The 25,266-nt window shown below is 41.6% G+C and overlaps 1 protein-coding gene across 2 annotated transcripts in view; it reads right to left on the bottom strand.

Moving 5' to 3' along the window:
- Positions 1–15,132: 15,132 nt before the first annotated feature.
- PPP1R1A (protein phosphatase 1 regulatory inhibitor subunit 1A) overlaps positions 15,133–25,266 on the bottom strand; it is a 137,271-nt gene continuing 127,137 nt past the window's right edge. For both annotated transcript variants that reach the window (XM_075265859.1, XM_075265858.1), the window contains 3 exons: positions 19,861–20,097; positions 17,238–17,362; positions 15,133–15,961 (listed from right to left, as the gene is read on the bottom strand). In XM_075265859.1, the coding sequence (XP_075121960.1) occupies positions 17,271–17,362; positions 19,861–20,097 (329 nt within the window). In that variant the 3' untranslated portion in view covers positions 15,133–15,961; positions 17,238–17,270. The remainder of the gene's footprint in view (positions 15,962–17,237; positions 17,363–19,860; positions 20,098–25,266) is intronic.

Here is a 25,266-nt window from a genome sequence, read left to right on the forward strand (position 1 = left end):
AAGCGTGGATCCAGGCAGAGGACTTCTTTATCCAACAGGTAACTCCTCTGACTTAGGCCAATAGAACAGGAATAGACTTTTGGATGATTTCCCAGGTGTGGGCTGGCAGGAATTCAGTAGTTGGGATGGACTGGTAGCTGTATGTAGCCCAATGTAAGGTTATGACTAGCCTGGAACAATGCTGGCAGACATGTGGACTGGCTGGAAGCCAGGCTTAGACTCTCTTCTCCAGTCCTCTCTCTGTGAACGCAGGGGCTAGACTCGGGACAAGTCTCAGCTTGCCCTAGAAGCAGCTTGTGCTCCTATAGGCTGAGAGCAAAACATGTGACTGAAGTTGCAAGATGCTAAAACATGTGGGGTTTGCAAAACATGTGGGTTTGCTAAGATAAAACAAGGTGCAAAGCTAGTTAACCTCTACACTGCTGCAGACAATGCTAACTGTATGCTAAGTAATGCAATGCAATACAATATACAACACACAAATAGAATGGCTGGCATTAGAGATTACACCTGACAATATAAGAGATAATATGGTGACAAAATGACTTTTTAAACAGAACATTAACATCTTGTTCTGGGACACTGCAACTAAATTAATGGAGTAAAAAAAAAAAAAAAGTTGCACTTACACCTTCTTACCTGTTTTTTGCTGAGAATATTTTTTCACAAGAAGTCAGAAACTCTTATTTCCAATTTCTAATCTCTTCTATGTTGAGTGTTTGACTCAGGAGTGTTCCCTAGCACTGATCCCATGAGCCCTGTTTTTATTTCACCTGCAGAACGTCAGCTCAGCTCTCCCCCTCCCTTCTTCTTCTTTCATTGCTTTTTATAAACATGTGCACACAGATTTATGTGACAGCACACAGCTCTCTGTCACTCCTTTCTGAAACTTCTCACTTTGTCCTGTCTAACAAGACCTATATGTTATGAGCAAACACTGTTCTCAATTTTGGGTTGCTCCAAAATAGGTACAGTGGAAAGGATAAATTAAACAGCCCTGAGCACACAGCGCCTCTCCACAGTGTGCTCAGTACACCACAAGTATCAGAAAACCCAGAAGATAGGTGACTCACCAGAGCAAAACTGGAGCTGAAAGAAAACCAGAAGATGTTGGCAGAGGCAGAGGAGAAGGTTCCAGACAAGGTGGCAGAGATGGTCATGTGTTCATCGCCCGGTCGGGAACATGAAGTCAGCATGGTGCAGGAGGGTCATGTAGAAGAATGGTCAGCAATCTGGTTTGGCAATGTGAAGTCAGCACAGTACAGGAAAGTTAGGCAGAAGAATGGTCAGCAGTCCGGTTTGGTAATGTGAGGTCAGCGCAGTACAGAACAGGATCAATGGAGAGAAGTCTAGAAGTCAAGCAGGGGTCGTAATGGAGAAAACAGGAGCAGAATCGGCACACAGAGGTGGGGGTCCAGTAACAGAGCCAAGAAGTCGGACACAGATTGTGAAGGATCTCGTCTTACACCTGCGATCGCCTTTCTTAACCTTCCACTCACACCCCATGAGTGTCTGGGCTCATAGGATAATATGAAATGAGCTTTATAAATTTTATATATTTATTAACCCGAGTGGGTTGGTTCTAGCCACTAACATAAAAAGCAATACATATCAGTGAATATCAAGCAAATAAAGGTAAAAGTACAATACAATACAGAAAAAAATGGAAATAAAAGAGTAGAAAATATATCATACAAAATGAAGTTATGGTTTGGTTTACTGGGACCTTAATCCTTAGCCTCAGGGCATGTTCTTCTTCAATCTGAGTCTTTGCTGAATTACCAAGAATCTATGTCTTCCTGTCAGCATATCCTCCTAGGGAGATATTATCATAAAACCATGTTGCCTGTGGAGTTTTTTGGCTCCAGACACAAAGTCTGGTATTTTTGTACTAAGTTGAGTTAAAAAACACATAGTTCCAGGGGTCTCCTGCTGTGATATTGAGATTATCACAGGTATGCTAATGGAACTAGGGACATAACAACAAAGGGCTTTGATTACAGACCAGAAATACCACTGTAACATTTCTGCCTATTTGAGTCTCTGTGCCACCCTCCGCTTGCACGCTGTTCAGTTTGGTGCTTTGCATAGTGTTTATCATTGTACTATATGAACACTGCTCTATCTTTGTAATTGAATTTCCACCACACCCATCTCCTGCACCTTGTTTCCCTCTGTTCATCAAATGGCTAATTCTACTGTAGTCTTGCCTGTGTGATTGACAGCCTGTCTTCCAATCAAGCCTAAGGCGGGTTTTTGGCTTTCTATATACAGGTCATCAGCCCACATAGACTTGTTGGCTATTGTGAATCTCTTCTAAGACTTTGTCCCTGCTAAGCTCCTCTTTCTGTTACTATTGTATTACTAATCTGCTAGCAATTCCGTTACAACCACATTCCTGCAACCAAAAGGGTTAATATGAATAAGGGGTAATACCCATAACAAAAAAAAATACATGCCTGGAAGTATATAACTGGGCTCTGATATTCACACAGAGGTTTGCAACAGATACAAGGTAGATGTATTCACTGAAGGAGTAATAAAATCAAACTTAACTTTTAATAATGATGTTTAAAATAGGATTCTAAAATCACCCACAACCTGTATACTCATGGTGCTCAGGGGTAGGTAGATTAGAGGTATGTCCATGTAGTAAGGGCCATACTATTGATAATTGCCTCCACTATCCCTGTTGCACCACTACACACCCCTAGATACAAGCAGGGGTTAAACTTGTATAGTCAGTAGCTTAGTTTTAGCTCGGACCTGATTGCAAGTACGGCTGGACTATTCCTAGCATCCTAGCCATTAATGTTTTAGCAGAGAAAATAAAGTTCTGCTCCCAGCATATTCCCCTCAACGCATTTCTTTAACCCTATTACGGGTCAGGTCATCAGGAGGAGTAGTGTACTCAATCGTACTAGTTGTAGTGCGGTAAGAACCGCAATTCCCCCGTCCCGTATGGTAGGACGGAGTACTGGTATATGCCGCCGACCGCGGCGTCTCTCTGGGATATAAATCCAAAACTCCGCCCATACACTCACGCCCCTCGTGACGTGGCGCTCCATCATTGGTCGCGCTCATATACTGAGACGGAGGTTGTGTGTATGGGTCCGATATCGTAACACTATTAGCCCTGAACGCTGTAATCATAAATAGATCACCGGCGTGGTGATAGCTCGCTGGTAAGTGAAGCATAATCATGTAAATATGTACCGGCTTATCTTGTCTCATCATTGATATGGTACATTAGTTGGCATGTTTGTTGCACAACAAATCGCATCATCTACAAAGGCGCTGACCATATTTATTTTATTAATAAAAACAAAAGGATATTAACTCACAAGTATCTGCACATCGCTACATTGTATAAGACTAATGCTAAGCCATGATGTTGTTAGAATCATATAATATAGTAAGTTCACTCACTAATCAACCAGATACCGGAGGTAGTGTGAACTACTACTAATATGATGGTAAGTATGCATATAGTATAGCAAGCTAGAGATATCGGAAAACATTATTTAGGATGCAAGAGAAGTACACCCCAACCTAAATGGCACTTAAGTTGTAATAAAGGCCGTTCCTACAAATCTCAAGTATAGTAAAATGGTTAAATTAATACTGAACTGGTTACAACCAGATATATAACCAGAAGGGAGAATGAAAATTATTTTAACCCTTTATAACTACATGCAAGTGAACTATATGCATGTGAGCGATTGCATCTAGATGAAGCAAGTATAACCAATATTTTCGTTTAACCCTTTAGGGCTCAATGATTGCATCCTGTAGATCCAGGCCGCCTCTTTTTGTAATATCCTTTGATGTAAATCCCCCCCTCTAGGATTAGGTCTAACAATCTCAATGCCTTGGAACTGTACAGCCTTAATGTCACCCTCATGGTGATCCCAGATGTGTCGGCTTAAAGGTCTATCTTCTTTCCGCCTAATATTGCCGATGTGATCTAAAATACGGCGGCGTAACTGGCGTGATGTCATGCCAACGTAGTTCTTAGGGCAGCTACATGTTGCTACGTATACCACTCCTTCACTAGTACAGTTAACAAAGCTACGGATATCATATGTTTTTCCGGTGGAGACACATGAGAACGTAGGGCCCGTTTTAATAAAATCACACGCCTTACATTTTCCACATTTAAACATTCCATTAGGCACATTTTTGTTGAGCCAAGTAATTGCAGGTATTGGAGTCATATGCTGTGTATCAGCCTATCCTGAAGATTTCTACCTCTCCGAAAAGTGATAGAGGGTATATCCTGCAATAATCCTGCAATATCTGTATCTAGCTTTAACACATTCCAGTTGGAATGAATAATAGATCTCACTTCTCTATTCAGATGGTCAAATGTTCCAATGATTCTAATTTGGTTGTTCGCATTATCTCTAGGACGGGGATTGAGTAGGTCAGTGCGATTCTGTGTACGTGCATAATTATAGGAATCGGTCAAAACTGATTCCGGATAACCACGTGTTTTAAGTCGGCTGGAAAGGTCCTTTGAGGCATGTTGGAATGAAGAAAATGAGGAACAATTACGCCTCATTCTCAAAAATTGTCCCTTGGGAATACCCTTTCTCAAGGGAAAAGGATGGTGGCTGTCCCAAGAGAGGATGTTATTAGTGGCAGTCTCTTTTCGATATACTTCAGTAGACACGTCACCCATTTCATCGATAGTGATTCTCAAATCCAAAAATGTAAGTTGGCATGTATTCACCTCAGCGGTGAATTTGAGATTAAGATCGTTCTTGTTTAATATATTGACAAATTCATTAAACTGTGCCTCCGTTCCTGCCCAGAAAATCAAAATATCGTCAATATATCTAAGCCACATCTGCACCATTGACGTCCACATTTCCATATCCTCAGAAAAAACGTACCGCTCCTCCCACCATCCCAGATATAAATTTGCAAAAGTTGGTGCAGCGGGACTGCCCATTGCAGTCCCGACGGTCTGGAGGAAGGAGCGGCCGTCGTACGTGAAATAATTACGTTTCAGAATAAACTGTAGGAGATCCAGCACGAATTGACTGTGCTGGGCATGTGGGCCCCCACGTGTCTCTAAGAAGCGCCCTACAGCCCCACACCCCTTATCATGGGGTATGGAGCTGTAGAGCGCCTCAACATCCAAGCTGGCAATGAGTGTGCCACTTGGGAAGGTTATTCCATCCAGCCTCCTGAGTACATCCATTGTGTCTCTTGTAAAGGATGGTAAAGAGAAGACAAATGGCCTCAGTATCCTATCCACGTACACACTAATGTTTGTAGAGATGCTGTTGATTCCAGAAACTATTGGTCTCCCTTTAAGGGGGGACACCCCTTTGTGTAATTTAGGGAGACAATAGAAGGTAGGTATTACTGTTTTTTTGGGCATCATGAATTCCCATTCAGTATACGAAATTACCCCATCATTCAAAGCCTTGTCTAATAATGCAATGAGTTCATTCATAAACAACTCAGTTGGATCCCTTTCTAATACACGATACGCTTGGGGGTAGTTGAGTATGTCATAACACATGGTTTTGTACTTATCACGATCCATAATGATGATGTTTCCCCCCTTATCTGAGGGTTTAATTACAATGGATGTATCCATTTCTAACCCTTTCAGGGCCTCCAACTGGCTATGAGTCAAGTTATTTCGGATGGGGTGATATTGGGAACCCAATGCAGCTAACTCTTTAGTGACCAACTGTTCAAAAGTATCTATAATTCCAGTGTCAAATAGAGGTGGATTTTTTCGACTTTTAGATCTCAGGTCTGTATATTTGATGACTCCCCCTTGGCCTTCTTCCCACATATTTTCTAGTAGGGCTAGGTCTGGAAGATCCTCCCGATTCATCCCTAATTCCCTACATTTGTTGGCGTCCATTATCTGCATGAACTTAGCCCAACGCAGTTTGCGGGTAAAAAGCATAATATCTTTTACCCACCCAAATTCATTAAATCTGGTTGTGGGTACAAATGACAAACCTTTCGCCAAATCCTCTTTTTCGGATATACTAATGTTGCGTTTGGAAAGGTTTACAATTTGGAGGTTATCATCATGAGATGTCATAGATTCAAAAGAGTCACCAAGTCCCTCAAAATTTGCACTAGAATTCTGATAACTACCCCCTATCCGTCCATTGGTGCTGGGGTCGCTGTTTGTTTGCCTCTCAAAAAGTAAGTCGAAATCTGTGGGCCCTCTGATAAAAAACCACTAGTTTGGCCCTTTCTAGATTTTTCTTTTCCATTTCTTGGGGCTTGTTTATTCTGAAAAGCTCTACCACCCCTCCCTCTTCCTCTAGTCTGACGATGTCTAGAGCCACTGCGTTTCTCATTGTCTGAGATATCAGTATCTGAGATTGATGCATCGGTTTCTACATCACTCCGCGTATATACATATGCTTTATTTTCTTTGAAGTCATTGAGATCCCTTTGGAATTGACTATGTTTCCTGTTCTTTATTGTGGCAATATATTTCTCAATATTAGCCTGTAAGTTCTTTTCAAGTTTGTCATATTCCGGATCACTACTGAATGTTTTCGTTTTTGTTATGAGTTCCTTCAAGGTGGCTATATGTTTAACTAGTGCTAACTCCTCTTCCTCCACTAGGAGCTTCATTAATTTAACTGAACTGGCAGTGATTTCCTCCTCCCACTTTTTCATGAAGGAGGTAGATCTCAAACGTTCAGGAGGGAGGGTGGTGTTTCTAAGTCCCCTTGGTACTACATTATTCTCAATATACTTTCCCAAGCCTTGTATCTCCCACCAACACCTAACATATTGACGGTATGATTTAGTAAGGGTTTTGAACATGGTTTTGATTGACATGCATTGTTCAGATGCTGTTAACTCATTTTCAGAGAAAACATTTTTTGCTTCTTCCAGCCATCTGCTAGGGTTAATTTCAATGTCATTATTCAAAAAACCTGCCATAGATATGCTAATAGAAAGGGCAGAAATTCCCCAAATTTTTAAATATGTATCACTGAGGGGTAATTACTCAAAGAAAATGTATTCACTGAAGGAGTAATAAAATAAAACTTAACTTTTAATAATGATGTTTAAAATAGGATTCTAAAATCACCCACAACCTGTATACTCATGGTGCTCAGGGGTAGGTAGATTAGAGGTATGTCCATGTAGTAAGGGCCATACTATTGATAATTGCCTCCACTATCCCTGTTGCACCACTACACACCCCTAGATACAAGCAGGGGTTAAACTTGTATAGTCAGTAGCTTAGTTTTAGCTCGGACCTGATTGCAAGTACGGCTGGACTATTCCTAGCATCCTAGCCATTAATGTTTTAGCAGAGAAAATAAAGTTCTGCTCCCAGCATATTCCCCTCAACGCATTTCTTTAACCCTATTACGGGTCAGGTCATCAGGAGGAGTAGTGTACTCAATCGTACTAGTTGTAGTGCGGTAAGAACCGCAATTCCTCCGGTATCTGGTTGATTAGTGAGTGAACTTACTATATTATATGATTCTAACAACATCATGGCTTAGCATTAGTCTTATACAATGTAGCGATGTGCAGATACTTGTGAGTTAATATCCTTTTGTTTTTATTAATAAAATAAATATGGTCAGCGCCTTTGTAGATGATGCGATTTGTTGTGCAACAAACATGCCAACTAATGTACCATATCAATGATGAGACAAGATAAGCCGGTACATATTTACATGATTATGCTTCACTTACCAGCGAGCTATCACCACGCCGGTGATCTATTTATGATTACAGCGTTCAGGGCTAATAGTGTTACGATATCGGACCCATACACACAGCCTCCGTCTCAGTATATGAGCGCGACCAATGATGGAGCGCCACGTCACGAGGGGCGTGAGTGTATGGGCGGAGTTTTGGATTTATATCCCAGAGAGACGCCGCGGTCGGCGGCATATACCAGTACTCCGTCCTACCATACGGGACGGGGGAATTGCGGTTCTTACCGCACTACAACTAGTACGATTGAGTACACTACTCCTCCTGATGACCTGACCCGTAATAGGGTTAAAGAAACGCGTTGAGGGGAATATGCTGGGAGCAGAACTTTATTTTCTCTGCTAAAACATTAATGGCTAGGATGCTAGGAATAGTCCAGCCGTACTTGCAATCAGGTCCGAGCTAAAACTAAGCTACTGACTATACAAGTTTAACCCCTGCTTGTATCTAGGGGTGTGTAGTGGTGCAACAGGGATAGTGGAGGCAATTATCAATAGTATGGCCCTTACTACATGGACATACCTCTAATCTACCTACCCCTGAGCACCATGAGTATACAGGTTGTGGGTGATTTTAGAATCCTATTTTAAACATCATTATTAAAAGTTAAGTTTTATTTTATTACTCCTTCAGTGAATACATTTTCTTTGAGTAATTACCCCTCAGTGATACACAGATACAAGGTAAACTCTAAGGGTTGGTTCACACTAGCGCTTGTATTCTGTCTGCAAGGAGTCCGCATGGAGACCCCCCGGACGGAATACCAACGCTAATGCAAGCGCTGTGCAGTTAAGACTATAATGGGCTCCGTGTGCTTGCCGCACACTGCCCACACAATTCAAGCGCTAGTGTGAACCAACCCTTATTTCCAGAAGAACTGACTGCGCGGTGCAAGAGAAATGGAAGTGCGCTAATAAAGGTTCGGGAGAAACACACACACAGCGCTTAAAGGAATACACCCCTGACAACTCCAGCACATGCTAGGAGTAGATTGGCAACCTAAAAGACTCTGCAGAGGTCCCAGATCTGATCCGAACACTATGTGTGTGGATTTCCCATCAAAGGACTACATTTTTGGTAGAAAAAAAGAAAAAGAAAACCCTGTGTTTCTGCTTTTTTTTTTTTTTTTTTTTTTTTTACCAAAGGGAAAGGTCCAGTCTTTGTGAGGTCTTCTCTGACAGATTATGACCTTAAACTGAATGTCTTCTTCTGAACACCTACAGTCCTATGAAAAAGTTTGGGCACCCCTATTAATCTTAATCATTTTTAGTTCTAAATATTTTGGTGTTTGCAACAGCCATTTCAGTTTGATATATCTAATAACTGATGGACACAGTAATATTTCAGGATTGGAATGAGGTTTATTGTACTAACAGAAAATGCGCAATATGCATTAAACCAAAATTTGACCGGTGCAAAAGTCTGGGCACCCCAACAGAAAAGTGACATTAATATTTAGTAGCTCCTCCTTTTGCACAGATAACAGCCTCTAGTCGCTTCCTGTAGCTTTTAATCAGTTCCTGGATCCTGGATGAAGGTATTTTGGACCATTTCTTTCTACAAAACAATTCAAGTTCAGTTAAGTTTGATGGTCGTCGTTCATGGACAGCCCGCTCTCAAATGATCTGAAAACAAAGATTGTTCAACATAGTTGTTCAGGGGAAGGATACAAAACGTTGTCTCAGAGATTTAACCTGTCAGTTTCCACTGTGAGGAACATAGTAAGGAAATGGAAGACCACAGGGACAGTTCTTGTTAAGCCCAGAAGTGGCAGGCCAAGAAAAATATCAGAAAGGCAGAGAAGAAGAATGGTGAGAACAGTCAAGGACAATCCACAGACACCTCCAAAGAGCTGCAGCATCATCTTGCTGCAGATGGTGTCACTGTGCATCAGTCAGCAATACAGCACACTTTGCACAAGGAGAAGCTGTATGGGAGAGTGATGAGAAAGAAGCCGTTTCTGCACGTACGCCACAAATAGAGTTGCCTGAGGTATGCAAAAGCACATTTGGAGAAGCCAACTTCATTTTGGAAACAAAGATTGAGTTGTTTGGTCATACAAAAAGGCGTTATGCATGGCGTCCAAAAAGAAACAGCATTCCAAGAAAAACACTTGCTACCCTCTGTAAAATTTGGTGGAGGTTCCATCATGCTTTGGGGCTGTGTGGCCAATGCCGGCACCGGGAATCTTGTTAAAGTTGAGGGTCGCATGGATTCCACTCAGTATCAGCAGATTCTTGAGAATAATGTTCAAGAATCAGTGACGAAGTTGAAGTTACGCCGGGGATGGATATTTCAGCAAGACAATGATCCAAAACACCGCTCCAAATCGACTCAGGCATTCATGCAGAGGAACAATTACAATGTTCTGGAATGGCCATCCCAGTCCCCAGACCTGAATATCATTGAACATCTGTGGGATGATTTGAAGCGGGCTGTCCATGCTCGGCGACCATCTAACTTAACTGAACTTGAATTGTTTGTCCAAAATACCTTTATCCAGGATCCAGGAACTGATTAAAAGCTACAGGAAGCGACTAGAGGCTGTTATCTTTGCAAAAGGAGGATCTACTAAATATTAATGTCACTTTTCTGTTGAGGTGTCCATACTTTTGCACCAGTCAAATTTTGGTTTAATGCAAATTGCACATTTTCTGTTAGTACAATAAACCTCATTTCAATCCTGAAATATTACTGTGTCCATCAGTTATTAGATATATCAAACTGAAATGGCTGTTGCAAACACCAAAATATTTAGAACTAAAAATGATTAAGATTAATAGGGGTGCCCAAACTTTTTCATAGGACTGTATTATATCTGTATCCTAATTTGTTCCAAAATTCCGAGCTGATTTATTGCCTAATACTTTAGTAAGTCTACCAGCTCCAAATTTTGGACCATAGGTGTTCCAAACCCCCCCTTTAACATTGTTAACTTGACAGAAAACAAATGGCACAATCTCAAGGACATCGATATATAACATAGTCAATGAACTTGTTGTTTTTTTGTTTTTTTTTTATCAAATCCAAATATGTGCATTATATTGTAAAATCCAAGAACTTTCCCTGCAAGTACCAGTAGTACGTTTCCCACATCAGAAGGGCCTATTATTTCTTTTATTGAATGTTAGCAATACTATTGTGTATCTTCTCATGTTGTTGTTGCGACCTGGGATCTTTCCTGGGTGATAATATTGCCTTTACTAGTCTACTCTGTTCTTGTTTTGGCTCTTAATCACTTTATTCTTGTTTCATTCTATTTGTGTAATTGAAAAATTGTATGTTTATTTTGTTTTTCCCAATAAAAACTATATTTGTAAAAAAAAAAAAAAAAAAGTAGTAGTAGTATGTATAGCAAACAAAAAGCTTCCCATCGGGGAGTAAGCAATTATAGAGAGACACTCATAGACTGCCAATAACTACAAGTCCAGCGATCCTGACAACTAGTGAGAATGCATTAGTAATACAATACGGTACCCATAGCATAGCTAAGTTACTGGCTGTATCTAGGGTGGGGGTCTACATCAGGGCCGCCATTAATACATGCTTTACCTAGATTGGCGTCTTGTAGGACACCTTCAGTATGTAGTTAAATTGCATCCTATAAATAAACTCTCTGTCTTGTGACGCTCAAGGCATTTCAGGCCTGTGGTTTACAAGACACTGAGACCACAGATAGAAGACGTCTGCTTCTTGTCAAAACTGGGCGTGGTGACATCATAGCATCGCACCTCTTGTGCTAAGACACAGACATCCTATACATGGATACAGCGCATGGAAAGCAGCATAAGAAGGGGGGGCAGCGTCTCCATTCATCAAGGGATCACAACAGGTAAATATAACAGTAGGGGGTCTTTTTAATAGTATAAGGGGGAATTATGAATATGGGGGATCATTTATATAAGGGCTATAATGGAGTGTTATGAACATAAGGGGGTGGTCATTTATATAAAGGGCATTATGAAAATAATGGGGGCATTATAGGGAGGCAGTCATTTATACAAGGAGCCATTAGGGATCATTACGGATATATTGGAAGCGATCATTTATATAAGGGGCCATTGGCAGGCATTATGTACACAAGGGGGGGGGCAGACATTTATATAAAGGAAAATTAGAGGCATTATGAACTTAAGGAGGAGGCGGTCATTTATATATTAGGGAGTGTTAAAAATTGTATAAGGCACCATTGGGGGTATTATGAATACAAGGGACGGATCATTTAAATAAATGGCATCATTTATATAAGGGACATTATCAATAGAAGGGGGCATGATTTACATAAGGGATCAATAGGAAGCAGTAGTTATGTCAGAGGGAATCAGGGGCATAATATAAGGGGCAATTAATAGAGATGAGCAAGTAGTGTTCAATCGAGTAGGTGTTCGATCGAATACTACGGTATTCGAAATACTCGTACTCGATCGAACACTACTAGCTGTTCAAAGTTTAAAGTTCGATGCAGAACCAGCGTTGATTGGCAGAATGCTATACATTCTGCCAATCAACGCTGGTTCTTCTCTTACCTTTAGAAGTCTTCTCTGTGCAGCGTCCCTGCGGCGTCTTCCGGCTGGAATTCACTCACATGCGCAGTCGGCTCTGCCTAGGCCCCGATGCCTAGGCAGAGTGAATTCCAGCTGGAAGATGCTGCGCCGGGAGAAGACTTCAAGGACCAGCTCGACCGTCACTCGTGGACTTGGTAAGTATAATTTTATTGAATTTTGCGTACCCCTGAAACGAGCATTTCCCCCCATAGACTATAATGGGGTTCGAAATCCGTTCGAACAGTCGAACAGTATGATTTCGAACCTCGGACATTTTAGTGTTCGCTCATCTCTAGCAATTAATTTAATTAAAATAGCATAAGACGGCACTTGTGCTTTATTAAAGGGGCTTTACAGTTAATTTTTAATGATCTTCAGGATAGATCATCAATAAGAGATCAATGAATTCCCCACTGATAAGCACTTTGAAGGGGCCATGGCGCCTGTTTACCGTGTCATGTGATTCTAGCCTTGTGACATATATGTGTATATGACGAGGCTGTAGTTACATTGCATGGACACCATATAAACAGAGAAGGGGTCACGGCGCTTACACAAGAACCACAGTTCCTTCAAACAGTCGATCAGTGTTGTAACTCCATTGATGTTTTTTTATTGATAACCTGGAAAACCTTTTAATTAGGAATCACTTAGTGTCATTGAACTTTTTCACTTATTCACTTATCACTGTTTCTGTATCTCTCTCTCTACCTCCAGCAGACGCCTCCTTCTTCTTCCCCGCTCCATAGATTTTTATGATAGAAGAATCTCATCCATATACCTAGTAGATTTGGTGCTATCATCATCATTTTTGCATTAATTATTTGGAGCAAGGCGTTCACACTACCGTTGGTGTCCGATTGCAGTGTCCGTTGCTACTGTCCGTTCAAAATTTTAGCAACGGACACTAGCTGTGTCCGTTACAATTTCCATTCATTTCAATGGGATTTCATCTGTTGTCAGTTTGTGTCCGTTTGTGTCCTTAAGGGCTCGTTCACATCTGCGGCCCGGTCTCCGTACTTAGGTTTCCGGTTCCTGCCTAAAACACAGGCAGGATACGGAAACCTGCAGGAGACTTTCTCACCCATTCATTTGAATGGGTGAGAATACAGTTGTATTGCCGTCTATGGGACTTGCGATCAAGTGACCGCAGGTTCAAGCCCTGGGGGGGGGGAATAAAATAGTAAAAAAAAAAAAAAAAAAAAAGCTTTAAAAATATATAATAAAAATATGAAATAAATAAAAGTTCTAAATCACCTCCTGTCCCTAGAATATATATATATAAAAGTAGAAAATCATATATCATAAACCACCGGTTTTTTTTTTCAATACAAGGTGATCTAAGCAATAGATATCCCCCAAAATGGTATAACTAAAAAGTACATCTGGCCCCGCAAACAAAAACACTCTATACATCCCCGTACAGCTGCAGGGTCACCTGCCAATGTGGCCTTGCAGCTGTTGCAAAACTACAGCTCCCATATATTAAATATTTTACCAGTTTTTGCTTCAAAATTTTTTTTCCCTATTTTCCTCCTCTAAAACCTAGGTGCGTCTTATAGTCCGAAAAATACGGTATGCCCGTCATCCCCGTCATCAGATTTTCTGCTGCTCTGATGTGCCAGTGATTCTGATAGTATCCAGTATGCATGTGCTTGTATCCTGCATTGTGATGGTGCTGTAAATGTGTCTTTATTTCGATCTGTTGTAGCTTTGCTTTGTCATAATGTCACAATATATAGTATCTGTTCATATTTCTAGGTTTTGCTAGGTTGAGATAATGCCACAATAGTATATGTCTGTTTTTTCTCAAAGGTGATGTCATAGTACTATATGTAGGCGTGTAGTTTTCGAAATTGTGCTCGATTGCGTAGATTTATTTCTAGGCTGTGATGGTTACAATGTTTGTGTGTGAGCATGTTCTATTGTGATGATGTGACAATAAGATACATGTGTGTGAAGTCACAAAGGGATGGGTGTATTTCTAAGCTGCGAGGGATAAAATCATAGACTAGAAATGATGGGGTAGGGGGAAGGAGATAAATTCCAGGAACAGATGTGGGATTAAAGAAGCTGCCCAGGAAAATGTTCTGCTTTTTCGATTGTCCACAAGATGTGTCTAGTGTTGTGGCTCATCTCTGTGCAACTAAATAAGAGTGACCTGCAATACCAGACAAGCCAATAGAAAAGAGTGGCGCTGTTTATTCATTCCACTACGATTTTTTTTTTTAAATGGTTAGGAACAAAACGAGAAATAGTTTGTTGATTGAGAAGACCAAGAGGATTCTGAAAGCGGAATGTCTTAGATGGATAACACTAGGAAAGTGAAGAATTGCATCAGTTGTTCATGAAGTTGACAAGAAAGAGGTAGAAAAGTAATTGTAGGTTTATAAGTAGAACAAGTGACCCAGATTTACTATGCTTTATATGCCAGGTTTGCACCACAAATTGAGATTTTATTTATTTATTTTTTTTAATCAGTGTCACCTTTGTCACTTTCCTGAAAATGTGGGGTGGCTAAAGAGTGAAGGGGGAGAGGCTATTGCCATATTTACTATCATAACATGAGAAATCTGGCATAAATGTTACTATGAGCTAGCGTACATTTCTCCCCAGGCACACAGCCTGGTGGAGGTCACGTCTTGCCATATATAACGCACACCCTCCGCTGGCTCCAGGACTATGAAGACTGGTGTGAGGAATGCCAATCTTCATAGATCTGGACTGGCGTGTTCATATTTTTTTTGCAAATGTAGTACATCACTGAAAACACTAGAGGGCACTTGATGCTTAATAATGGAGTGAGCTGGAAATACCATAGCAGTAACAAATTATAATACAATCTCAGCGACAATAAAGTAAAACCAGTTTAAGGTATTTTTATTATATTAACATGAATAAATTTGCTTTATGATACAATGAATATGACAAACAGAGGGAAAAATCTAACTTGGTGCTCCAACTGAGTATATGAGAAAGAAAACCCCAGCAGGCCGAGTGGGTTTAGTGTATAGGTGAGAACGGTCTGTATTCATAACATTGTGGGTGTCTGTGTAATGTCCTGTGTGGATGGTATTGGATGGTATTAAAGGGGAACTCCATCTTCGGATAATATTACCTGCCAGCCGATTGTGATAAATCAACCTTTATGTGTTCTTTAGATATGAGGAAGAACACCTTAACCAATGCACGGACCCAAACTGATCCGCCATGTTTATGGTGCCAGCTGGCAAGTAAAACTCTCTGACTATGGCATTCCTGATACCTGCTGGTATGAGCCTTTCCTTAGGTCTAAGATATTTAAGGAGCACATTCCAGGAGATCCTTAGTCATCCCAATAAAATCATAAGAGAAATGTATGAAATCCAAATGATGAATTCTGGGCCGCTCATATACCAGGGCAACTACACAAAGCTGGGCCTAGCACCTGTTCAGACTTCCTGCTGTAAAGAGGTGACAGAGTAAGACAGACAGAGGTAACGGACTGGACACAATGCCGGTTTCTTTGCTTCTCGAGGGGCCTCCAGTTTATTGCTCTAGACACAGTGCAGCATTAGGCCCCCGAACAGCAGAGATGTGACAGAAATATCATTTCCAAAGAAAAGGCGCTCTGGATCCTTTATGTGTCTGGTTTCACCCGCATTGAGGGAATTCTTTTCCTGGCTCCAGTTCAACATGAAGAGCTGACAAGAATAAAAAAAACATATATTATGTAATGCAATAAGTAATAGGACAACTGATATTTATCGTTTATTGTAGACATGGGTGTGGCTTAGGAAAAAGAGGTGTGGCTTATCATGAACATTATGCTAAATAGGTCGCATTTATTTAGTGTGAAGTACGCTAACATATAAGTGGTGTAAAGTTAGATTAAAGAGGCACCAAAAAAAGCACAAATTTCTGTATGTTTTTAGCATATATATTAAAGAGGCCTGGACTGGCCCACCCCTGCAGAGCCCCTGAGCCACACAGGCCCCCCAGCTCACCCCGACATGGCACAGTACACTCATTGCAACTCACGTAGATAATATATATATATATATATATATATATATATATATATATATATATATATATTATATTATATATTATACACATCTCAACCAGGCTGTTTCTCTATAAAATACTGAGTAGATTATTTAAAAGACTACCCACTGTAGACAGATTGGGGGACTGAGATGATATCTAGGTGCAGAGTCAGGCCAACCAGTATCCTTCAACCCTGGGCCCCATTTACTCAGCCACACTACAGAGGGCCCAGCCACCAACCATCTTGATGTCCGCTGCTGTGTGGGCACATATCACTGGCTCACACAGCTAAATGGACCCTAGTTCAAGGCAATGGCAAGTAAGCAAGCTACCGAGTCAGAAGCAATGGCAAGGGCTAGGCAGCAAATTACTACTTAAAGGGATTTTACCATTTTAGAAACTTGCCCTGTCTTCTATCCACAGGATAGGGAATACATTTCTGAATTGTATTTTGGTTATCTCTAGTGGTTCCATTAAAATAAATGGAGCAGAGCATGCTTATCTGACCGGCAAAACACCCCCGTTCTTATGCAACGGGGCCTCCATCTATCCTGTATTATTAAGATGGATAGACCCCTTTAAGAGGTTATTTATGTTCAAATTGTGAGGACATTTTTATCCCTGGAAAACCTCTTTAGGCTCAGTCCCCATGTTGTAGAATGCAGCTAATAAATGCTGCAAAAACCCCTAAAAGCTAAATCTTGTTCTTCGTAGCATTTGCTGTAAGAGAATATAGATTGTGTAGGTGAATGTCCTAGTTTTGTTACTCCTTGTGTGACTGGTTATCAGTCTCCACGCCTGTCTCTCCCCCAGAATAATCACATTTACATTATTTTCTTCTACCAGACAATTGTTGTGAAGGGCAGACACCATCAGTTACTGCAGCAGGATGTATCACCCCTTTAGATGGTGCTTTTAGGAATGACTTACTTTATATCTTCCATCTTCTTGCTGTTTATAGACCTATTTATCCTGGGCAATCGGTAAGTGACTGCTCTGTTTTCCTTTCTCCTTTGTTTCATTGATGTCTGTGTTTGTTTGCCTACCACACAGTTCTGCAATAAAAAGATAGACAATGATGGACTGTACTTTACATTGTGGGAAAAAATAACACTAATATACAGTAGGTGTCAGTGGCTATGTTTATTAGACATAGGGGGGCTGCAGTCTCATTTCTGGATGGGTCATCCATAAGACTTTGAGATCTCAGCACCACATTCAGACAATACAACTACAGTATTACCAGTAGTAGTATTCACTTTAATGGCACCACTGGAGGTAGCCAAGCACTGTACTTTGGTTGTCTCCGGTAGTCACATAGAAATGAATGGAGTTGGGGAGCTAGTCCACAACCCCATTCAGAATGAGGAGTGCAACCCATTCTCATAATCGGTGGGGGCACCAGTGGCTGCACCTCCACCGATCTGCAACTTATCTTCTATCCTGCTATGATGCTAAGAAAGAAACACTTCAGTCTAACTGTTGCGGAAAAGCTGCATTTCTTTTTGTTGTTGCAGATTTTGCTACATTGTTTTTTAAGCCAAAGATAACAGTGGCTTTGAAAGGAATGTGAACTATAAAGGAAGCTCTTATACAGTATCTATGGAAAAAAGCCCCAGTTAGATGTGGCAGAATCTATAGTGAATATACAGAGGAGCCATGTTGAGTATCCAAAATCTCCAAGGGCTATTTCACATGGTGGAAACCTTTTCCGCCGTCAACATTTTCGCGCAGCTAGCCGATGCGGGGTGTCAGTATTCCGTTGGGGCATCCCGCTCCTGACTAGGCCCGGATGAGTTACTAGTGGAAGAAAACTGCGAGAGACTCCCATTGACCTGAATGAGAGGTGGTTTTTCATGCGGATTTTCAGGCAGATTCTGCCTCAAAATCCGCCTGCAAAAACCTCCGTGTGAACATACCCCAAGGGAGTATCTTTTCCTCCATACACCTATGACTGTGACCAGGGTTGATTATAGTTTTTGTGATGCCATCTAGAAAGTGAAACGTCATCTTTATTAGCCAACAGATGTTTTTGTGTGTAATCATCACCCTCCAAGGGGGCATTCACACGGAGTAAAGTGGCTCTGATTCTGCCAAGATAACTCGTGGCAGAATCAGCGCTGATAAAAAGACTCGCATTGACTTCAATGGGTTCCGTTTTCCGCACAGAACACATTGAAGTCAATGGGAGTCTTTTTATCAGCGCTGATTCTGCTGCGAGTTATCTAGGCAGAATCAGCGACACTTTACTCTGTGTGAATGCCCCCTAATACCGTGGTCACACCTTCTAAACCACTTCTAGTCATACCCAGGCTGGAAATGTTTATGTAGTTGTACTAAGTCAGTCCCCTGGTCTTGTAGTCATCTTCATAGTACAGTAAATATCTATAAAGCAATTTAAAGGGAGCCTGTAATATGGAGCAGGACCCTTAGGAGCTATTGGGGAGTCCTCAATTTAAAGGGGTCCTTGGTGTGATGTAAATAAAGTTTACTCACTGTATACATGACACAACAATAAGTTTTTATATAGCTGATGATGATATTACAGTACATACATTTACTGACACCAACCCATGAGTTGCAATGTATGTAAATAACACACATTGCATTATGGCTGCTGTTCATAATGGAGCCAGGACGGCAGTAGCCGATCCACTTTTGAATGGATAAAGCCATAGATTATAATGGAGTTCATGCATTTATATTCAGCGTAATACAGGTCATTATTAAATCAATGGTGAAGATTTATTATACCTTATACGCAAGTTTTCTGGCACATGATGCATAAGAAGTCACATTTTTTGAGCAAATAATTGGGTTGCGCAAAAATTGTATTTTTTTTTTCCGTTACTGCACCATCTTTGCAAAAAGAAGACATGGCGGAGATAGTCGGGGCATAGCCATCAGATTTATCATCATTTACATCAGAAATCTGGCATAAATGGTGTGGGAAATGTACGCCAGCTAGGAGATGGTATACACGGACCGGCGTAGGAGCTATGACTGGCAATGTTCTATTTTTGTCCTTATTGAAATCAATGGGGCCTATTTATGAAGACTGGTGTATTGAACACCAGTCTTCATATCCCTGATACCAGAGGAACAGCTGCTTCCTCTATGAGGAGGCGCATACCTTCCACTTGGCCATGTGTCTATGCTGGAATCTACTCCAACTTCTAGCTGGCACAGTTGCGGTAAATGTAGCTCATGTCTCACGCAATTTCATGAAAATGGCTTAGGAGGCGCAAAACGCCAGTTGCAAAAAAAAATTATTGCAACTAGTGTTTAAATGTTGCAAGACCAGATATCGGGTGTAAGATATATAATATGATATGTTTAGCCCTGGACTCTGCTATTCTTGTCAAAATTTTTTAGAAAAACTGATGAAAACTCTGACATAACCAATTAATGCAATGTGAACAGAGCCAAAGAAGGGTCAACACAAGCAAAAACCACCCACAAAACATAAGATATATGTCGTTTTTGAACCTATAAAAATATTCAAACTGAATTATCAAAAAATATCCAGTAATGATGATCTCGTCCCTCTTACCTTTTGAGCAGTCTGGCTGACAATCTTGTTTCCTCCCCAGGTCACTTTTCTCCTGTTGTCCATCCTGTGTAAAACAGCTGCACGAGCCCATCTGCTGAGACGCGGGAATTGGGGCGGTATTTCCATGGCAGCAGCACCCCAAGTTTGGTCTATTCTCCACGCTGTTCTTACTTTGTGGGGTTCCCTCATCTTCGGAGCCCTGTTTACACAAGTGATGTTCTGCTAATAACTGGAGCTCTGAGGAAAGAGTAAAATGGCACAGTAAATATCTTACACCCATCCCAAATAGTGTCCCTCTAGCGGAGGGTCAGCATATGTTCTTTGCTCAAGAAATGTTCCTGGTTTGCAAATCCTGGATAGCTTTACATGAATAAATCCACTAAATAGGTCAATGAGATGCCTCCTTTCTATCAGCATGTCATCTGCACATTGATAGCTGACGCTAGGTTCTCGACTCTGCTCCGGTTTCCTTTCTTTGGGTCCATTTGAAGTCCCAAAAAATGGAAACCAAATTGGCATAAGAAGCTGTGGAAACCCACAGACCCTATAGATTATGATGGGGTCCACTGGGTTTCCGCCAGAAAAATGACGAGAGAAATGTCCTGCTTGAAGGGACAATACAAGGGATTGTAGGGTTATAGGTTGGACAAGATGGACTGATGTCTTTATCCAACCTCATCTACTATGTAACTATGACTTTTCTCTCTGTATTTTTCAAGCAGAATGGGGGATGGAATCCCCCAACTGAAACCATGTGCAGGTGTGAATCCAGCCTTATTTATATCTGGTGTTTTGTATATTCAGCTGAGGTTTCAGTCACTTCTGATTCTTTCATATTATTAACCTTAAAGGGATTCTACCACTAAAACACTTTTTTTTCTAGTTACCACGTCGGAACAGCCTTTAAAAAGGCTATTCGTCTCTTACCTGTGGAAGTGCTCTCCGCCGCGCCGTTCGTTCAAAATACCGGTTTGTACCGGTATGCTAATTAGTTCTCTTGCAGCGATGGGGGCGTCCCCATTGCAGCTCGAAAACCGACCGCAGCGCCGCCTCTCTGGTCTTCTGTATCCTCCCCTTGCCTCTTCAGCGTCTGTCAGACGCCTGCGCAGTATGCTCTCTGTTCGGCGAAGATTGCCGAACGTACTGCGCATGCGCAAAAGTGTGGTGCCCGCACTATGGCTGGGACCGCAATTTCGCGCATGCGCAGTACGTTCGGCAATCTTTGTCGAACAGAGCGTACTGCGCAGGCGTCCGACAGTACGCTGAAGAAGCAAGGGGAGGACACCGAAGACCAGAGAGGCAGCGCTGCGGTCGGTTTTCGAGCTGCAATGGGGACGCCCCCATCGCTGCTCCTGCGATGGGGACGCCCCCATCGCTGCGAGAGAACTAATTAGCATACCGGTACAAACCGGTATTTTGAACGAACGGCGCGGCGGAGAGCACTTCCACAGGTAAGAGACGAATAGCCTTTTTAAAGGCTGTTCCGACGTGGTAACTAGAAAAAAAAGTGTTTTAGTGGTAGAATCCCTTTAAGTGTCACTTTGTGCAGACCCATGTGCTGTATTTAGAGCCATACAGAAGACCAGAATGGAAACAGTGCTATTGAAATTTCTCAAAGCTCCACTAGGGGTCAGTATTGCCTTCCCTTTAATATCACATTAAGTATTAAACAATTGACCTAAATGTTAAATGATTCTTGGTGTTCGGAAAGCGAAGTGGAGATGTCTTGGCTTAACCGTGTATGACACATGCACATGTACCGATACTGCAAATATGTCACTGATATTTTATATAGGTATAGTAATGGGCTTTACTGTCATTCATTGCAAGGCTTACTGTTATCCCACTAGTATCACCTAGGCCCCTGACAAGGGTATACACAGGGGCGAGATTTGACAGTTAAAACTGACCACTTTCTAAAGTAATTTCAGGAAGATTCTGGAAGTTGGTGACCTGGGGTCTATACGGTGTGGGGTTTTTGGTGCACTATATTGTGTGGGACCTGGGAGGCGCAATACTAATCTTTACTATACTAATCCAATAAGAAAGAGTTAATAACATTTAGTCAATAAGTCATAGGCTCCACAAAATGATGTCATTACAAAATGCATATCATTCTGCCCTCGTATGGGTACGTCACCAGAAAGATAAAAAAAATTATGTAGCTTGCACAATGTGGAGACTATAGTGCATAAGGGGAATTTCCCCTACAATATGCTCCCCTCACATGATAACATAAGATAATCCTTTAATAGTCCCGTCTTGGGAAAATTTCAGTGCGTTACGGCAGCATGATAATATGGATACAGGATAATAAACAGTAATATATTACAGAAGTAGACACACATAAGCTGAGAAAAATACTAGAAATCCAAAGCAGCTAGGAAGAAAAGAAAGAAGGAAGACTTCAGGATCATTTAGTTCTCTGTGCGGAGTGATCTTCGCTTGGTCTGATGTAGATTATACAGTCTGACCGTGGTTGGGAGGAAGGACCTCCGATAGCTCCTTCTCACACTTGGAGTGAAGCAGTCGGTCACTGACAGTATTGCCCAGTGTTATCATGGTCTCATACATGGGATGGGATTTGTTCTCCAGTATGGAGCTCACCACGGACAGTGTCCTTCTGTCACCCACCACCTGTACCAAATCTATTTCTGTCCCTGGCTGGTATGCTACTCCCCCAGCAGGCTACACCGAAAAAGATGGCTGAAGCCCAGTCCAGTATGATATACCCTACTTATGGATATGCCCCCCACCCTTGTGATAACCCCTGAACTTCCCTATTCAACGGTCATGTGACTAGCCCCATTCACTGACATTGAATTTAATGCAACCATGGGATATCCATCAAAAATAAAACGTCACACGTCCATTAATCACTGTTGTGTGAATGTAGCCTGTCTTACCCTTAGAATAATGTAATGTAGTTACTAAGTTACCCGATGTTTCATATAAATTATACTGTATGTGAATAGTAAAATTGTGCTTAGAAGAGACTGCCGTGTGTAAATGTACATTTTTAATTGGTTTCTCTAATATTGTCTCAAAGTTGTGCTTCCCATGAAAGCTTCCCCCAGACGTCTCATTATAGACTCACCTCTGTGCTGTACGCTCCAGATTGTTTGATATGTGCGCTGCAGGTCAAGTTTACTTGTATCAATTAAAGGAAATGCGTGCGGACGGCGAAAGAGTCCTCTGCATACTAAACACGTCTTCACAACAGCCAGTAGCCGTGCATTTAGCAGTACTAACCACAGTGTCCCCCAGTAGCATACAGCTGTGTAATGCTGCTTATTCTGTATCCCACACGGACCATTTATTAAGACTAGTGTATAATATGCAAGTCATAAGGACCAGTTGTGTTAGAGATTTACACCTCCTAATAAGTTTGCTACATCGCAGGTGATCAATGCATCAGAAATGGAAATCTAGAAGGCTAGACATAGTTACTGCCATTTCTTGTGGTGTGTAGCCCTGCACCTGACATGCCAGTGCAACGCAAAGGGGTGAATAGGCATAATCTTATGGTTGTGCTGACTTGCCTCTTGAATCAGCCCTCATATTTCTCTATGTATCTACACCAGATAACTGATATAAATGCATTCAGAAATATTCCCTAGAAAGCTCACTCAGTTTTAGAGTGCTTAACTTGCTGCCTGCAGTTACCACTAAGGGGAGCGCAATACATAGAAATTACTATAACTACCTTTAATCTCAATGTTTTGTGTGGAAACCACTCAGACTCCATTGTAGTCTATGGGGTTCACGGTTTTCCTTAGGTAACTGCTTTTTTATGCGTATAGGTTTCTGTTCGATGGGTCCCTAAGCGGACTCCCCGAATGGAAACTCCAATGCAAATGTGAACCAGGCCTAAGCTACAGTGCCACACATATCCTGCGGACTTGAGAGTAGACAGGTGGAAGCTCAGTACCATATGGGTATTGAGTAAGGGCTCGTTCACATCTGCGCCCTGTCTCCGTTCTGCAGGTTTCCGTTTCCTGCACAAAATTGAGCAGGAGACGGAAACCTGCAGGACTCTTTCATACCCATTCATTTGAATTAGTATGAAAGATGTCCGGCCGTGAGCGGCGGTGAGCGTTTTATGCTCTCCGCCGCGAAACCATTTTTTTTAAATCAGACACAGAGTAGGACATGCAGTACTCTGTGTCCGGTTTTAAAAAAACGGTTTCGCAGCGGAGAGCATAAAACGCTCACCGCCGCTCACGGCTGGACTCGCTCTGACAGCTTTCCGTCTTCTGCATGCAGAAGACGGAAAGCTGAGAACGGAGACCTGAACGCTAGTGTGAACCTAGCATAAGAGGAAGATCTTGCGGTAAGGGTACATTCACACAGAGGAAAATGGCGCTGAATTTGGTGTGGAATCCGTTAGATTCAGTGCTGAAAAAAAGCCTCCCATTGACTTCAATGGGTATCTTTTTCAGCAATTGTACACACAAATGATATCACTATACTCACAGATCAGAGTATTATAATGTACCGCAAGTTTAATAACGTTGTTGGTGCTGACAGACTCCCTTTAAGTCTAATGATAGATATGGTTAGTTAGTCCCAGCTGCTTTCTTGTCTTGATAAAACTTGGAATATTTTACAAATGGCAGTATCATTGTGCGCTTATTTTCTCTCTTCTCTGTAAAGTGAATTCCTAGAAAATCGATTCCGAGTCCAATGGCATCCAGTGTGCACGACTTGAACTCTTAGCTGAGCTAAACAAACAATCCTCCCACATGCAGAAAGCAGCGTGTCATCCTCAGCCGCCGGCTACATTGCTGCTGCTGGCCCCTAATTTTGGAATCAGACAGGGTCAGGCTAGTTTGCTACTGTTAGGTATCGATCTAGTAAACTTCCGAACTTTGCAAATTGTGTATGAGCTGGACAGAAAAGATGTGCATGAACTCCACAATGATTGTTTATGTATAATCGTAGCGTGCAATAATAGGATTATGTAAATGACTGCAGTCAAGCATCATCTAGCGGGTGAATGGAAATAATCCAAAACAGATTTTATCTAAATAATAAGCGTAATATACATTAGGCTAGAAATGGCTTATTAAGCTGGTTGCTACATGAAAATGTGTAAAGTGCTGACGTGCTTGTGATGTGAGAATGGCTCTCGGAGTGCGTCGACTTGATGCCTATCCGTGGGTGGGGGAGTACGTTTTAATCTGCGGTAGTACATCAGACAGCATCATGTCTTGTTTGTGAGTGGGCGGTTGTGTAAAGCTACAGGTGTAATCGGCGACATTACAATTTCATCAGCTCTTCGTAATTAACTGGGGAAAAATACACGAAGAGCGTCGTCAGCTCTTCAGATGTTTACAGGAAAAACAATTGTTACATATTCATTTTGCAATTTTCGTGTAATCGGGAAGATATTACTGCTTGCCT

This window comes from Leptodactylus fuscus, chromosome 2, assembly GCF_031893055.1.
Source record: "Leptodactylus fuscus isolate aLepFus1 chromosome 2, aLepFus1.hap2, whole genome shotgun sequence".
NCBI lineage: Eukaryota > Metazoa > Chordata > Amphibia > Anura > Leptodactylidae > Leptodactylus > Leptodactylus fuscus.